The 15,067-nt window shown below is 50.8% G+C and overlaps 7 protein-coding genes across 7 annotated transcripts; 4 read left to right on the top strand and 3 right to left on the bottom strand.

The window, feature by feature from the left end:
• Nucleotides 1-97: 97 nt before the first annotated feature.
• On the top strand, nucleotides 98-836 carry CDV56_102283 (CENP-X/MHF2 family protein; the record flags this gene model as incomplete). The annotated part of the gene is made up of 2 exons (XM_026755902.1): nucleotides 98-712; nucleotides 789-836. 2 exons carry the CDS (start codon nucleotides 98-100, stop codon nucleotides 834-836), a joined length of 663 nt encoding a protein of 220 aa, XP_026610863.1.
• Nucleotides 837-1,148: 312 nt separating this feature from the next.
• Nucleotides 1,149-2,798, bottom strand: CDV56_102006 (tRNA-dihydrouridine synthase family protein; the record flags this gene model as incomplete). The annotated part of the gene is made up of 2 exons (XM_026755625.1): nucleotides 1,149-2,594; nucleotides 2,667-2,798. 2 exons carry the CDS (start codon nucleotides 2,796-2,798, stop codon nucleotides 1,149-1,151), a joined length of 1,578 nt encoding a protein of 525 aa, XP_026610862.1.
• A 646-nt stretch (nucleotides 2,799-3,444) lies between these two features.
• Nucleotides 3,445-5,038, top strand: CDV56_101709 (WD40 repeat domain-containing protein; the record flags this gene model as incomplete). The annotated part of the gene is made up of 3 exons (XM_026755328.1): nucleotides 3,445-3,466; nucleotides 3,514-4,340; nucleotides 4,421-5,038. 3 exons carry the CDS (start codon nucleotides 3,445-3,447, stop codon nucleotides 5,036-5,038), a joined length of 1,467 nt encoding a protein of 488 aa, XP_026610861.1.
• A 424-nt stretch (nucleotides 5,039-5,462) lies between these two features.
• RPS25 (40S ribosomal protein eS25) lies at nucleotides 5,463-6,003 on the top strand (the record flags this gene model as incomplete). Its single annotated transcript, XM_026755191.1, has 3 exons — nucleotides 5,463-5,465; nucleotides 5,538-5,583; nucleotides 5,768-6,003. The coding sequence occupies 3 exons, from the start codon at nucleotides 5,463-5,465 to the stop codon at nucleotides 6,001-6,003; spliced, it is 285 nt and encodes a 94-aa protein (XP_026610860.1).
• Nucleotides 6,004-6,336: 333 nt separating this feature from the next.
• On the bottom strand, nucleotides 6,337-7,145 carry CDV56_101403 (putative heme/steroid binding domain protein; the record flags this gene model as incomplete). The annotated part of the gene is made up of 2 exons (XM_026755022.1): nucleotides 6,337-6,828; nucleotides 6,903-7,145. The coding sequence occupies 2 exons, from the start codon at nucleotides 7,143-7,145 to the stop codon at nucleotides 6,337-6,339; spliced, it is 735 nt and encodes a 244-aa protein (XP_026610859.1).
• A 1,260-nt stretch (nucleotides 7,146-8,405) lies between these two features.
• Nucleotides 8,406-9,777, bottom strand: CDV56_101007 (GTR/RAG family Ras-related GTP-binding protein; the record flags this gene model as incomplete). The annotated part of the gene is made up of 5 exons (XM_026754626.1): nucleotides 8,406-8,601; nucleotides 8,655-9,338; nucleotides 9,387-9,488; nucleotides 9,541-9,647; nucleotides 9,730-9,777. The coding sequence occupies 5 exons, from the start codon at nucleotides 9,775-9,777 to the stop codon at nucleotides 8,406-8,408; spliced, it is 1,137 nt and encodes a 378-aa protein (XP_026610858.1).
• Nucleotides 9,778-10,955: 1,178 nt separating this feature from the next.
• On the top strand, nucleotides 10,956-14,345 carry CDV56_100239 (uncharacterized protein; the record flags this gene model as incomplete). Its single annotated transcript, XM_026753858.1, has 7 exons — nucleotides 10,956-11,893; nucleotides 12,360-12,510; nucleotides 12,578-12,590; nucleotides 12,653-12,687; nucleotides 12,749-12,989; nucleotides 13,100-13,414; nucleotides 13,474-14,345. The coding sequence occupies 7 exons, from the start codon at nucleotides 10,956-10,958 to the stop codon at nucleotides 14,343-14,345; spliced, it is 2,565 nt and encodes an 854-aa protein (XP_026610857.1).
• Between the last annotated feature and the right edge of the window lie 722 nt (nucleotides 14,346-15,067).

Below are 15,067 nucleotides of genomic sequence, written 5' to 3'. Positions count from 1 at the left end.
TCTTCGTGTTTGAAGTCAGGCTTCAGATCACGCAGCATCCGCATACTACGAGCAAAAAAAAAAGGCACTGAATTCAGTGATCAAGTATTCTATCAAAATGCCGCCCGAACGACAAGGTACCCAAAAGCGTCGGCGCCTCCCCTTCAACCCCCCACGACCGCGAGACACCATCACCTCCGCGGGACCCTCAGTCTCAGCATCAGCATCATCAACCAAAGCCAAACCTCCCTCCAAAGCCGCCAAGAACACAGCCAATGCAACAGCATCCTCGTCAAAGGGCACGCGCAAGCCCGCCGCCGGCTCTACATCTGCCTCCTCTTCTCGTCAGAAAGCTCCCGCCCGATCGAGGGCCGCAGCTTCAGACTCAGGCTCCGAATCGCAGTCTGGATCTGAAGGCTCGGACTCCGGCAGTCAAAATCGCGAGAGATCACCCTCCGAAGAACCAGACTTCATTCTTGCGGAGATCACGAATAATGATGCGGTGGATGACGTGATGTCGAGCGAGCCTGCCATCCCGCCGAAATTGCTCACCAGGTTATTACATCATCATTTCAAGAGCGAGAAGACTAAAATTGCGAAGGATGCGAACGAGGTTGTGGCTAAGTATGTGGATGTCTTTGTGAGGGAGGCGTTGGCGCGAGCGGCGTATGAGAGGGCTGAGGGGTTGGCTGATCGTCCTGGGGGGATATCGATTGGAGATGGGTTTTTGGAGGTATGATACCGCTCTCAATTGCATTGGGACCGCGAAAGAAGGCTGTTGAATTGGTTGACTGACAATGTGGGTATAGGTCGAAGATCTTGAGAAGATGGCTCCGCAACTTGCGTTGGACTTTTAGCTTCATTTATATTGGTTGCTTGGCCTGGGATTGGAGTTCAAGGAGTCTCAATTTGGTCTATGGTTGAGATACCAGATGCATGATTATGGTAGCATGAAATATCTATATCCTAAGAGTATGAGATGTGAGATGCATTGATCAGACATGGCTTGAACGACAAAGTGTCTATTCGAGAGACGCTGATGACAGAAACCGCTATGCAAAGATCGTGAAGTCTATTTCGTGGTACCATGACCCCGACATGTGTCATGGGGGATGAAGGCCAATATATATGTGCTGAATTAAAGCTCCAGAATTGAGCAAACCCTTGGACTAACCACTGACCAGACGATCCGGTGGCGCTGTGCATGGGGTTGAAGCTTCAATTGGGTCGAGTTTGGAGTCCGAGTTCACTTTTTGTTCTGACGAACCGTCTTTCTGAGCCTTATCATCCTCTGCGAGTTCCTTTTTCTTCGGCCTCAAAGCTCCATTCTCCATGGCTTCCTCCGGCAAAGGTCGAATGTGAGGTTGACAGACCCACCAAGGTCTGCCATATTCGGCGATTGTTGCCTTAGAGCCTTTCAAGTCTGCATTAGGAGCCTCTTCAAAGCGCTCTGGATATTGTTCATATTCGTCGAGACCTTCCTTGATTGCTTGTTCGACGAGGGACAGAGTGTGCTCGAACGCTGCCATATCACCTGGCCTGGACCTCGCAAGCGCATCTCGCACATTCGTGTGCTTCGAGACCATGGGACGCAGGATCTGAAAAAGATGTCCTTGCATCACTCCGAGACTGGGAGAATTCGGTCTCTTCGACTTGTCCCGCTTCTGCTTCTTTTTCGGAGGGCCATCCTCAGCCTCCGCTTCCCCTGATCCTGTATGTGACACCTGCTCAGGCTCTTTGGGATCCGAAGGGAGATAGAGAGGTTTCCGCTCTGGGACTGGGACTTCCAGGACATATTGATAGATGATGTCTAAGTACCGGCGGAAGATAGCGTCGATACGGTATCCGCCCTTTCCATTTCTACCCCTCCAGTAATCACGTCCTTCGCTACCGACGGGGGGAGGTTTGCTGAAGATGGCCGGGTCGGACAGGTTACCCTCCGCGCTCATCACACCGTCCGCGCCTGTTGCCTCAAGACAACGTTCCAGATCATCATGGTTCAGATTGTTCCCATTTGCGAAGATGACCGTCTCTGGTGGTAAATTGTCGCGCAGATACCGAATGTAGCTCCAGTCTGCCAAGCCTGTGTTGTGACCCTTCTGCTCCCTTGTGCGTCCGTGGAGTGTGATTATGCTAGCTCCAGCGGACAATATCATTTTCGCATACTCAAGCGTCTTCTCTTTCGACTCCTGTATGCGAAACTTGGCTGTAACGGGGATGGGAAGCTCCTTATGCAGTCGGTTGATCAGTTTGTAAATCAAATCCCAGTCCTCTTGGAGGAACGCCCCATAATGGCCCTTCCGCGCAATACCTTGCGGGCATCCAAGATTGAGATCGACAGCGTCGCAGTAGGGCGCCACGTGGCGGGCAGCTTCTAGAAAATCATCGGGATCATTGGCGCAAAACTGTACGAAAAGCGGTCTGTCAAAAGCAGGGTTGCCGTCAAGGTAGAGGGAATTGTCATTCTTGTTGAGACCGGCTCGGGTAGGCTGGAAATGTTGCCAGCGAACATTAGGTTGCTCACGAAACAAGCGCGCATGATACATGGGAGAGTAGGCAAGAATTGGTTTCGGGTCATCGGGTGGCATGAACGAGCGAGTCAGCATGCGCCAGGCCTGGGAGATGGATCGTTAGTCCGGATGCGCTCATAGGAGAGGCGTGGGCAATACAAATTCTGATCTATCCACCATAGGTGCCACGATATACTTGGGACTTCCTATGCTCTCATAAAACTCTCTGCCGAGTAGTTTCTTTCGGGGCTCCGCACTTGCGCTCTCAGGCGCATTTTGCGGAGCAGGCTGCGTCTCTAACACTGCCATTTTTGCAAAGAATCGACGTCGGATGCTAGAGTATGATGGCCCCAGAAATGGGGCAAGGAAGCGCACAGTCCCTATAGTTGCTGATAGGGGAGAAACAGATATTTAAGAAGAGCCTGACTTCGGGTGTGACCTCCAGGCCAGTCAAATCAACATGCGATTGCCTTTTTTTTTTCCCCCGAGCGGCGATTTACCCGGAACGGAACAACAACAGAGCGGTCTTATCTTATCACTCTGAGCATCGCCGGTGTCGCCAGTGCCATGAGTAAATAGAGAACTTTCGTAAGCTCGATCGATGCATCGTTGTTGAGGTTGACATTTGATCAATCTGTTCATTGCTTGGCCTCTATACTAAGAGTACGTGGACTCATTGAGAATGACATTGTGACCAGAAATGATCTTCAATCCAGGCCGCATCTATACCGGCTTATATAATCCGAAATAGACGCTTGGCGGTGTTTATCCTTCGAAACGGACAATGAAAGACAGCAACAGTCAATTGGAATTTCTTCTGTAACATTTTGAAAAAGTTGTATAGCTCATGAGCAGAGCATGTATGAGCAGCAATTGTCTTATGGCTCCTGAAAACTCGCTGCAGAGTTGACATAATTTATCTGGCTGTGGGGTACACGCTTGAAAGCGAACAATAATGGACTCCACAGGAGTTGCAGGTGAGTCCAAGGTGCGAAATCAGACATGTTGATGACCAGGATGACAGGCTCATCTGCAGCTTCTCTATCGGAAGACGGAGTCTTTGCAGTTCAACTCAATGGCAAAGACCTCATCATTCACCTCAATCCGGTGTCTTCGGACTTTAAGGAGGTACAAATTGTTAAGCTCAAAGAGACACCGACTAGATTTTTGAGATTTTCGCGCCCAAAGCAACTCGCTCAGTCAGACACCATCGGCAGCCAAGAAGAGAGCGCAGGACGACGTATCCTCTGTGCTAGCGATACCCGCATTCTGGTTTGGGACCTTCATCCCCTGCAGCTGCACGCTGAGATCGAAAATATCGAATCCGGTGCTCTGAACATTGACTTTGGCGCCGATGAAAACGAGGTCATTGTATTTCATGCGTGGAACACAAAGTTAACGATCCATTCGCTGGACAGTGGTCGAAGCCTGGTCATAAAATCTCCAAAGTTCTCTCATTATAATAGCTTCGGCTTTCGACCGCGAACGCGACAGTTTGCAATTCTACTGAAGCCGGAAACGTCCGACTTGTTGACCATCCATGAATATCGGTCTTATGAGCTAGTTAACCGAGTTAACCTGCCGACGTCGGATGCTCAGGGCTTGAAATGGAGCCCCGATGGGAGCTGGATAGCCGTCTGGGATGCGGCAAGTGCGGGTACCAAACTCTTCATATTTACAGCCGATGGAAACCTTTTTAGAACCTATAACGGCTCGCCTGATTCAGAAAACATTTTTGATCTTGGGGTGAGGAGCATAGAATGGAGCCCAGCCAACAGCCAAGGCGATGCTTCGGACCTGTTGGCGGTTGGAAAAGTCGATGGCACGATAGACATTCTGAACACCAAGACAGTAAGTCCTTGTCCTCTGAGCTCTCTTGCTTGCTAGAAGCCTCTCATTGTGAATACGAGTAATCCTGATCACTGGCGCAGTTTTCTTGCTCTATGAAGCTGTCACATACCTTCCCAATGGAACAGCCATCGCTAAGCGCCTGGCACGAGAGATCTGTGGCGGCGGATGGGAGTCTTGGATACACGGAGCTGCCAGCATCTTCTGCCTTTAGCATGATTCCAGAGTCGACTGGTCCACCTCGAGGCGCATCCGTTATGGCGTTCAGTGCCAACAGTGCTTTTCTTAGTACAGTCGATCAGACACGACCCAATGTTGTCTGGATCTGGGATTTGAAAACAGCACCCGGTCTCGTCTCAGCTCTACTTCACGACCATCCGGTCCGACAAGTCGTATGGCACCCTTCGAGGACTGAGTTCCTTGTAACTACATCGAATAGTACTGTGGCCGCTGTCCGATATTGGTCGCTTGACAAACATCCGTCAATTATTCAAATCCCGATTTCGCGAAGTGAAGGTGGAAAATACGACGTAAGATGGTTGCCTCCATGTCAAGACGATGTGCCAGCGTTATGGTTCGGAACGCTTGAAGAATATGTGCTTGGTCATCTCGAATTGAAGGACGGCGCTCTGCAGTTCAAAGTAGCCTACAGTGTGAATAACAAGTCCTCAAACAATCATTGCTCGAACACGAGCAGATGATGCTGAATTTAGATGTGCTATTATGGGTGATTACGACGACCAATGAATCTATGACCGAGTATTCTCTCTTTCTATCTAGGACCTTGCGCCGATCCGGTCTACAGACCATAGATGTTATACCCCTAAGGATCCTCAAAAAAACGGATTAAGATCGCTATGTCCCGCCTGCTCAGGCTACCTTGTTCGGGTATGATCCATCTAGACAGATTAGGTATGCCCGCTTGGATACCTATACTTCTAGTTGGCCAATTATATCCCGGAGACCGAACTATGCTAACCGAGCCTGCACCAGCGAAGAGGGCTTAGGGTTAAGCACCACGTGATGCTGAGTCATCCCCCACTCGAATTTCGCACTTGGGTATTCAAACTTCCAGCCGACGTTCTGTGCAGCTCTTCCGTCGAACATCCGCATCAGACAGTCAAAATGGTACGTTTCGGATGCGCCTTGTTTCATTAATATAATGAAGAATGTGAGGCGATACTAATATTATTTTCAAAGGCCGCCGGCGCAGGAAAGCAAAAGAAGAAGTGGTCGAAGGGCAAGGGTACGCAATTCCATCGTCTTCCCATCATATCACCCATCGCCGTTGAAGCGAGCGATCATCTTTCCGCTTGAAAATACCACAGCGGTTCCTTTTTCGTCGGGGAGAAGAGCTTGTCACTTGTCGAATATAATGACACCAGAGTCGGAGACTGAACGAATGCTGACATCTTGATTTCATCGTACAGTCAAGGACAAGGCCCAGCACGCCGTCGTCCTTGAGAAGCAGACCGCCGAGAGACTCCAGAAGGATGTCCAGTCCTACCGCCTCATCACCGTCGCCACTCTTGTCGACCGTCTGAAGATCAACGGCAGCTTGGCCCGCAAGGCCCTCGCTGATCTCGAGGAGAAGGGACAGATCAAGAAGGTCGTTGGCCACTCCAAGATGACCATCTACAGTATGTTCGGCCCGCACTTCCTGTGACTCAATAAGAGTGATCGTTTAAGAAGGGTTGTTGGATGGCATATGCTAACTAGAATGCTTACAGCCCGCGCCGTTACCGCCGAGTAAACGATTTCCCTACGAACATTTCTCGCGGTCCTTTTTTTATGCTACGAATGATATCACTATAAAATTCGGAAAGTCTGGCTGGGCGAATGATGTATTCTGTGGAAGCACGCGCTACTGCATATGTCAAGTAAATTTGACTGAATCGATCTCACAAAATCTGTTCCAACTTGTTCTTCAAACCGATCCGTAGATATAGCCTGATCGTAACCATTTGTACACGCCAGAGCAGAATCGCAAAGCCCAATATCAACCCACCACATCCCTCTTCTTTGGCCGCTGCTGCCTCGCCGCCTTGCAAAGCTCCCTCTTCTCCTTGGGCAAATCCTCCAATCCCACCACCTTCCCCACCTCAAAGTACTTCTTGTGGTTGCGGAAGAAATTCGCCCAGTGATCCACCTGCTTCCGCACCTTGCCCAGCGCCAACCTCCTGTCCTGCTCCCGCCGGATCTTCCTCTCCCCACTGCTCAGCTTCTTCTCTTCTTCCTCGTCCTCGACGGGGATGAACATCTCCTCCACACCCGTAAGGTCATGCGTGAGGTCTTCCTGGAAGCAGCCCGTCACAAACGCACGGGTTGCATCCCGGCCCGCGAAGAAGTTGTAGCCGCCACCGGGGCCGTAGACGAGCGGGTTGGCGGAGACGTCGAAGATGGAGCCGTTGACGGCGACGTAGATGGGTAGGGAGGGGTCGGTGCCGTTGTAGAGGGCGAGTTGGTCCGGTGTTAGGTAGACAGGTCCTTTCTGCTGCATTGTTAATACCATCATTGTCGAATGAGCCTTCGCGAAAGACGGGGCTGGGCTGGGCTGGGGCTTACAATGTACTGGACCAACACTGGCCATCTTGTGAACCACGGCCTGTATCCCCAGAGAACAGTCTCGCCGGTCATGTAGTAGGAGAGTCCGCAGGAGGCGACGACCAGCGTGAGCAGCACGCGGATGATGTCGCTGACGCTGATCCCCCCGTCATGGCTGCTTCGGCGCGGCGGTGCCGACTTTTTGGTCTTGTCGGTTGTCGAGGAAGATTGCTGGGGAACTTGTCTTTGGCGGAGTTCTGACATGGTGTGGATTGCGTTTAGACTATGCTGGATGGCATTTGGAGTTGTTCTGTGCTGGTGTACCTTGTATGTAAGATCGGTCCCGAAGACCGAGGACAGATAGCATCGACACCATTTCCCCGCCAGTTATGTCTAAACCATGGTGTGACATTATGGAGCGCGATGTGAAACTGTTATATTATTCGAATTGATTGACAGAGCTGCAGGCTCAAGATTAAGCTACATTACCTACAAGAACAGACAGCAGCCCTCCAAATTATCGCTTCACCATACTGCGTCAATCTAGCTGTCATCTCATCGAGCAGACACAGCACCTTACAAAACTAGCATCCCAATAGCAAGAAAAGTTGTACAATCATTGACGTGTGTATACCATGAATATCTATAGCTCCTGCGAATAATATGCGTGTCTAGCCACTTGCTATTGCTCATGAGAATGTCTGAATATCCAGAAACTGCTACGACGCAGCCCCACAATTGATCTTGTCTATCACCTTTCATGAAGGAATCCCAAATGCTGGACGCCGTTGACAACTGGAACCTAGAAAACTAATAATATCAATCAGCAAAAGCTCACACTCAATCTTGCAAGCAGCAGAAGAAAAGTAGTCAAAAAAGTCAGACATCCAAGGAAGAAATTGCGCACAGAGCACGTCTAAGATGGGTTCTAGCGACGGCTAGCGTGGAAACTGCGAATGTGGAAAAGGTTTTCATCATTTAAGAGAAGCGAGAAGAATTCTCTGTTGCGGGAGGAAATAAAAAGGTAGATGCAACTTACCCATCATGGTGAGTTGAATAGTGTGCTGAGAGTGTTTGAAGTCATACATTCGCTGGATCTGGAATGTCAGTAGATCAAGCCAACATTATGCTTGAAGTTATAGCTCTTGCAGTTGCAATACCAATTTTGTTGGTGAGTGAGGGAGAAGAAGAGGAAAAGAGAGAAATGAAACTTTTTAAAGCTCAGGAAAAGGGAAAATTTCGGTAAGTGGGTCTGTGGTGGTTGATGCCTTGGTGCCTGATGCCCACTTGGCTGCTATTCCTAATAGCTTGTAGATACGGTCTATCGGCTCGATCAAATCGAAATTTTGAATTCGGAGATAATGTACGTATCAAGATATCATGAGCAGTAGTGATATCGACAGAGAGAAAACTACCATAGGACAATAGCCCAATCAACTCTGGCTTTGAAGACTTAGGCCAGTACAGGGTGTTTCTTCCAAGATTCTCAGGTAATCGTCAAGTTCCGAGTGTCTTTCCATGTGCTCAGCTTCTTGACCCTTGCTCGACCAGTTGAGGCTGTGTCTGCTCTTCGTCTGCCTGATCCGTATCCTGGTCTTGCTCCCAGCTCCGCGAGAACACATCATTAAGTGCGTCTTGGAACGTGCGGCAATTCATGTCGATAAGCCCCTTCTTCTCTTTTGCTTCAGGATTACGAATCACAGAGACAAGACATAGGTACCTTGAAGCAGTCAGTACAGATTTCACCAATAAGATGTGTCGGAGGCAGCTGACTTGTTCATTTCCATCAAATGTATCATGGTCTCATCGTGCAATACAACATGGCTTTCTGCCTCTTGTATTTGATCTCCCTTGGGCTTGCGGTCTGGGTGGTCCCACGAGTACAACTCAGAGACGTCAACAATCACGTCTATATAATCCGAGCACATTTCATAACATGACATGTCGACGGGACGAGTGTCAGAGGCAATGTAGATTTTGCTCAGGACGTCGAAGAGATATGTCTTCTCGAAACCACAATTATTCGCAAGTGTGTTGATCAGATTCTCCAAGGTGGAAAGATTTGGAATCAGCTTCTGTATCACCTTGCTGAAAGCCTCGAAAACCGAGTAGTCGTAGATTGATGTCAGATAGTAGTGCACCGGAGCATTTTCGTAACCGGCATCACTTAATTCATCCGAGATGCGCTGCACTATGTCTTGGAAGGTATCTGTGCGATATTCGTCTGAAAGCCCGTCAACCTTGTGGATGAAGACTTCGATGTTGATGTTCGGGTAGTATTGCTGAACGGTCAGAATGGTTCGGTTCAACCGAGCAACGGAGTCTAGATAATCATCCTGGGCATCAATCACCCATACGAGCGCGCCTAGACTGCCGAAAATGTCTTCGAGGTCGAATGAAGGCTCGAGGTACTCTAGCTGACCAGGGAAATCCCAGACTTGGAAGTCCATGAAAGAGCTGAATATCGTGTAAGAACAAGACACGGCGGTGCAGGGGCGCACTTACTGAATCGAATCCTTCTGGATACGGGTCGTCGACTCTAGAAACAATGTTTCATTTGGCGGCATTTTGTGGAAGACAACGCTGGCGATGGATGACTTGCCGCTCCTGAGTAGAGTCAGCAACATGTCTAAGCATCCTTCAGACGCAGATAGCTCACCGGCGAAGTCCCATCAGAAGTAAGCGCGGTTTAGCATCTCGAGGTTTATTCGTGGCCAGATGACCCGGCTTGCCTTGTGCCGGCGGCCCCAACTGCTGGTTTGCAATCTGTGGGACAACAGTGGTCAGCTCAGCATTAGCCTCGATATTTGCGAGGATTTCAATTTCATCGGAGAGACAAGCTTCGGACACAACAAAGGAGCGTCAACGACGTGGCATTTCCTGCGATGCCCAGCATGATTCGGATGAGGAGATTGACCAGGGAGCAGGCTTTCTTACATCCATGCCAAGTGAAGAGGCTTCAAAAAGCCGAAGGCAATAAAGAAGACAAGTCTATAATCCAATGAGCTACTTGAGCGATCGCTCTTCCAGAGAGGATGCTTACCGGCAGCTGTACTCAACCAATGAAGGAGGCTGGTTGAGATAGAAGAAAAGGCCGAGGTTTCTAGTGTCTCTGGGACAAAGCCACGACAACTGATGTAGTGATGGTACGAGACAAGGTCCGCAATGTCACGCTACCGCCGTGTAAACCAGGATCTGAGATAGACTCTGAAAAGAAGGTTATCTGTAGGTGCAAGGTGCCACACTGGCAGGACAAAGCCAATGAGTAAGTGTCGAAAAAGGATCAGATCTTCAGCCTCATGGCAAGGCGCGCTGTAAACCTGACCAGAAAATGGGCGTTGTAATAGCCAATGCACTGCATCCACATGAGGGTGTATACTATCCGGGCGCTCGAACAGGAGAGAACCAGAACACAATGGGGAAGTTCCTGCGTCACCGTCTAGCTCAATATGATATTTTAGACGGTAGAATGACACGTTCCAGACTGTTGTGCAATCGATACCTTGAATATCAATGGCAGCGAGTAGGTCAAGTGCTGATAAAGGTGAAGATGCAGTGTGGTTTGGAGATAAGCTGGGGAGAGTTGGCTTGGCGCTGGAGAGCGTTGGCTGTCAAATGAGTGTCAACTTGCCTCGCTCTGGGTCCTCTCGAGAGCTATCCAGAGATATAGCTGTTATTCTCCAACTTCCACGTCCACCGTGCTTGGTGTATTATGAGAGGATTCTCCCTTGGACATACTCTATCCTGACCAAAATACTAGTTGCCCATCACGATGGAGGGAGGTTGTTCGACACGGCCACGATCCCGTGATGGATGATCTCATCCACGATCGCGCCGTCAAAGACCGATCGATTATTTCTCTCTAGGAGATGTAGGTATAGTCCAATGACTATGGTTTTCACATACCTCTCATCTCAACGACTACATTCTTACTGACCAGTAATAACTGACAGGACTGGAAATCGCTATTGGGTATATATAACTCTCATGCACAATTCCAGGTGAAACTGAATCCCTTTGCGCCTACACGCGTGATCCCATCCAAGAGCCACTCGTCGCCTGATCCTCTATACAATGCTGCAATTACCAGAGGAATTGAAAACCTCGCTCAGTTATATTGGTGCTGCAACAACTTGTTATCTTGCCCTACAAGTCGCCAGTCATTTTTATTGCTACCTTCGACCATCCAGTCTTTCACGCTACAACCCCCCTGGGAAAGATGCTTGGGCTCTTGTGACCGGCTCCAGCGATGGAATAGGTTTCGGGTTTGCCCAGGAACTCTGCAAGCGCGGGTTCAATGTCTTCCTGCACGGTCGAAACCACGACAAATTACTACGAAAGAAGGATGAGCTGCTGGCGGAGTTCCCCAACGCGAAGGTTCGGACCATCGTCTTTGACGCAGTTAAAAGCACTGAAGATCTCAGTCGGATTGCACAAGAGATCGGCGACGCTCGTCTCACGGTTCTGGTCAACAATGCTGGAGGGGAGATGAAGCCGTTCAAGCGACTGGCCGAGCTCACACAGGAAGACGCGCAGGCAACCATCAGCCTTAATGCTACTTTTGCGGTGCAGATCACGCGCGTCCTGATGCCGATACTCGAAAAGAATGGCCCGAGTCTCATTCTCACCGTCTCTTCCGCAGCAGCCTATGGGATGCCGACCATCACAGTATACAGTGGCACCAAGGGATTCGTGGAATCCTTTACTCGGTCGCTGCAAGCCGAAGTGACGCTCGACGGAAAAGACGTGGAAGTTCTCGGGTTACGAGTGGGAAATACTAAGAGTCAAGGGAATGATGTTGCGGTGAACCTATTCACCCCAACTTCTCGCACTCTGGCCGGAGCGGCCTTGAATCGTGTCGGGTGCGACGGATCGGTTGTCTGGGCGTATTGGCCGCACTCCCTCCAGGGTCTGAGCTTCCACCTAATCCCAAGAAATGTGCTGATTCGAATATTGGGAGGCCGTCTCAGAGATATGAAGGAGGAGGCTGAAGCGAAACAGGCGAAGAAGAGGTAGTATTATTTGACGAAGCGAACACGCAATCGGAGCTATAGACATTGAAAATCAAGCATCATCTCTGATGCTGCTTAGTGCTAACATACTTTTTTTTTTGGCTGCGACAAGCCCAGCGCGTCTCACGTATGTCATCGTAAATAGTCAACCTACTCAGTTAATAAGATCTAAATCTCAATGAAGCCCGTCCGTAGTGAAAGACTATCTCGAAGTACGGACCATACTCCTCTTTATTATCCCGAGAGAATTCAGGAACTGTAGAGATTTAATGGGTACAAAGAGAGTCGATCCCAATGAGAGCGACAGGTGATCCTCGGCAATCCACTGATTGGCTCCTTTCCCTTGCACCGCCCATTGGCGTCATGAAACGCCCATCCGGGTCACCGCAAGATACTTTCTTTCAGTTCGGAGGTGCTGCACTAATTTTGAACTCAATTGTTATTCTTCTGGGCTCCTTTTATGCAGGTGCTTCTTTCATTATCACAAGAACCATTTTACTTCTTCAGTTCTACGTGAGGGGTTACCAATGACGACTCTTGTGCCCCGCGAGCCTTACTCCAAGGAAGAGCTTGAGCAGCTCTATCCAAAGGAGCTTCAGCTTCAATTGGTCCAGGTGGTATGTGACGAGGGAAAACCCGTGTTTTCTCGGGCCGAGTCAATTAAGTGTACTGAGTGAGAATTAGTTCCTTCGTCACGGTACGATATTTCCTGCTGTCGGACTGTCTCCAAGCAATTGGATCTAAGAACGGTTATTCAAGGTGAACGGACACCGGTTTCCTCGCGATTCCAGAATGTGTGTAACATGTCCATTTCTGATCTTATTGATGCGTGAGACTCGGGCTGACATCTTCAAGGCAGGCCTCGCACCGTGTAAGAAACCCTGCACCGAATTTACTAAGCCTTACTGCTCGTTCCTAACTCGATTACCACACAAAGATTGGCCGTATTGCAATGTCGCGCGTCGGATGATCCAGATGGCAGCCAGCGAGAAAGACCTCTCATCGTGGAATGGCTTCCAATGGCGGAGGAAAATGGAAGCCTTTGGTGAGAGAGACGAGTCGGTTGTTGCCGTGGGTGCGGCGGGTGATATAGAGGGTATCTGGCAGGTTCCCTGACTTCCGAGGACGAATTGGTAGCAGAGAGGACTTGGTAGCTGACTGGATCTACGCTTCGCGACTTTCACAGCCAACATGGTGAATTGACAGACAGAGGGCGGGAGACCACATTTGCGCTGGGTCAGCGTCTGAGACATCTATATGTCGATCAGCTCGGTTTCATGCCAAAGATCAAATCCGATGCAGAAGATATGTATCTTCGCGCGACGCCTATCCCTCGAGCTCTCGAGTCTCTCCAACAAGCCTTCTGGGGCATGTACCCGGCCAGTGCGCGTACGCAAGACTTCCCTCCGCCGGTGATTGTCGCCCGCTCCGTCTCGGATGAGACACTCTTCCCCAATGAGGGTAACTGCCGGCGATTCAGGCAATTGGCCCGGCTATTCGCGGACCGTGCCGCAAAGAGATGTACGCTTCTGCTCTCAATATCAAAGAGGTGAAATTCGGGCCTAATGATAACGCTACAGGGAACGAATCCGAACAGATGAACTACCTCAACGGCCTCTGGTCTAAGTGGATGCCCGACGCCTCTCCCCGAATCGCCGTCGACTCCCACCCCCGCCTCTCCGGTATCCAAGACACGATCAACGCGACCGACGCCCACGGCCGCGCCACGAGACTACCCGCAGAGTTCTACGACAAGCAAGCCCGCGAGTACACCAACACCATCGCCGTTGACGAGTGGTTCGCCGGATACGCGGAGAGCAGGGAATACCGGAAACTCGGGATCGGCGCCCTGATGGGCGACGTGGTCGACCGCATGGTCAACGCCGCCGCCAACGGCGGCTGGCGCAGCGAGCGCTCCGCCTCCGGCTCGTCCGCGGAGAACGGCAAGGCGATCAAGTTCGCCATGAGCGGGTGCCACGATACCACCCTCGCCGCTATCCTGGGCAGCGTGGGCGCCTTCGACGCCAAATGGCCGCCTTTCACCTCTTCCATCGCCATTGAACTCTTCTCCCGCGCGGAGAACAGCCCCGCCTCGTCACCTTCCTCGTCCGGCAAGCAAAAGGGCCTCCTCTCGTACTTCACTGGTGATGGCGTCTCGCCATCGTCCGACACAGACCGCGCCCCGCTTTCGTCGCTCCCAAATGCAAAACGGCAGGCGCTGCAGAACCACTACGTGCGTATTAGATACAATGACCGCCCCGTTCGGATTCCCGGCTGCGCGGCGAAAGCGGAGAAGCATCTCCCCGGCGACGAGACGTTCTGCACGCTCGATGCGTTCAAGGAGATCGTGGATAAGTTCACGCCCAAGAGCTGGAGGGACGAGTGTGTACAGAATCTTGGGGAGGGGCTGTACGGTAAGGACGACGCGGAGAAGGCTGTTGCCGGGTTCTAGAGATAATCATGGGGGTTAGTTTAGAGTGTAATGAATTCTTGTGATCTAGTAGATTGAGATACTTGGGATGAGTTGTATGTACATGAATAGCAAGTTCTGTAATATTGTCGCTTGGCTGGCCAATACCACTGATGAGAGTCTTATATAAGTACATGCATGCACACATGGCACGAAACGAAGCGACGGACACGAGTCTGTCGATATATGTTCTCTTGCAATTTTCCCAACCTGGAATACTCTAAATAGCAGCACCGCTCTTCGTCCGAATACTCGGGCTCGAGCGCCGCGCGCTCTGACTCCCACTGCGACTGCGTTTCCCACTCTGATCCCGCGCCTTCACACGCCCAAAACCATCCATCCGCTCGTCGTCGCTCGTGCCCCATCCACTCTCGCTTTCGCTGGCGCTCCACACGGACGGGCCCTCGTCGATCTCCACTGCCTCGCCGGGAGCGGGAGTGGCCGCAGGCTCAGGGGCCCCCTTCTTCTTCTTTTGCTTTTTCTGCTCTCGCGCCAGGGTCTCGGCCGCTTCGCGGATTTTCTTCTGCTTGTTTGCTTCGACTGCCGAGGCACGCTCGAGGATATCGAAGAGTTTCTCGATGGCGGGGGCGAAGGCCTGGGCGATGGGGATGTCACCGACGCGGATGCGCATGTAGTCGAAGGCGGCGGTGACGGGGGCTTGGAGGGGTGGTGTGTTGTCGGTGGAGTTGGGGATGATGGGGGTT

Source organism: Aspergillus thermomutatus, assembly GCF_002237265.1.
Source record: "Aspergillus thermomutatus strain HMR AF 39 chromosome Unknown NODE_272, whole genome shotgun sequence".
Classification (NCBI taxonomy): Eukaryota; Fungi; Ascomycota; class Eurotiomycetes; order Eurotiales; family Aspergillaceae; genus Aspergillus; species Aspergillus thermomutatus.
The sequence above is the reverse complement of the archived record's forward strand: the minus strand, read 5'-3'. Positions and strand labels throughout refer to the sequence as shown.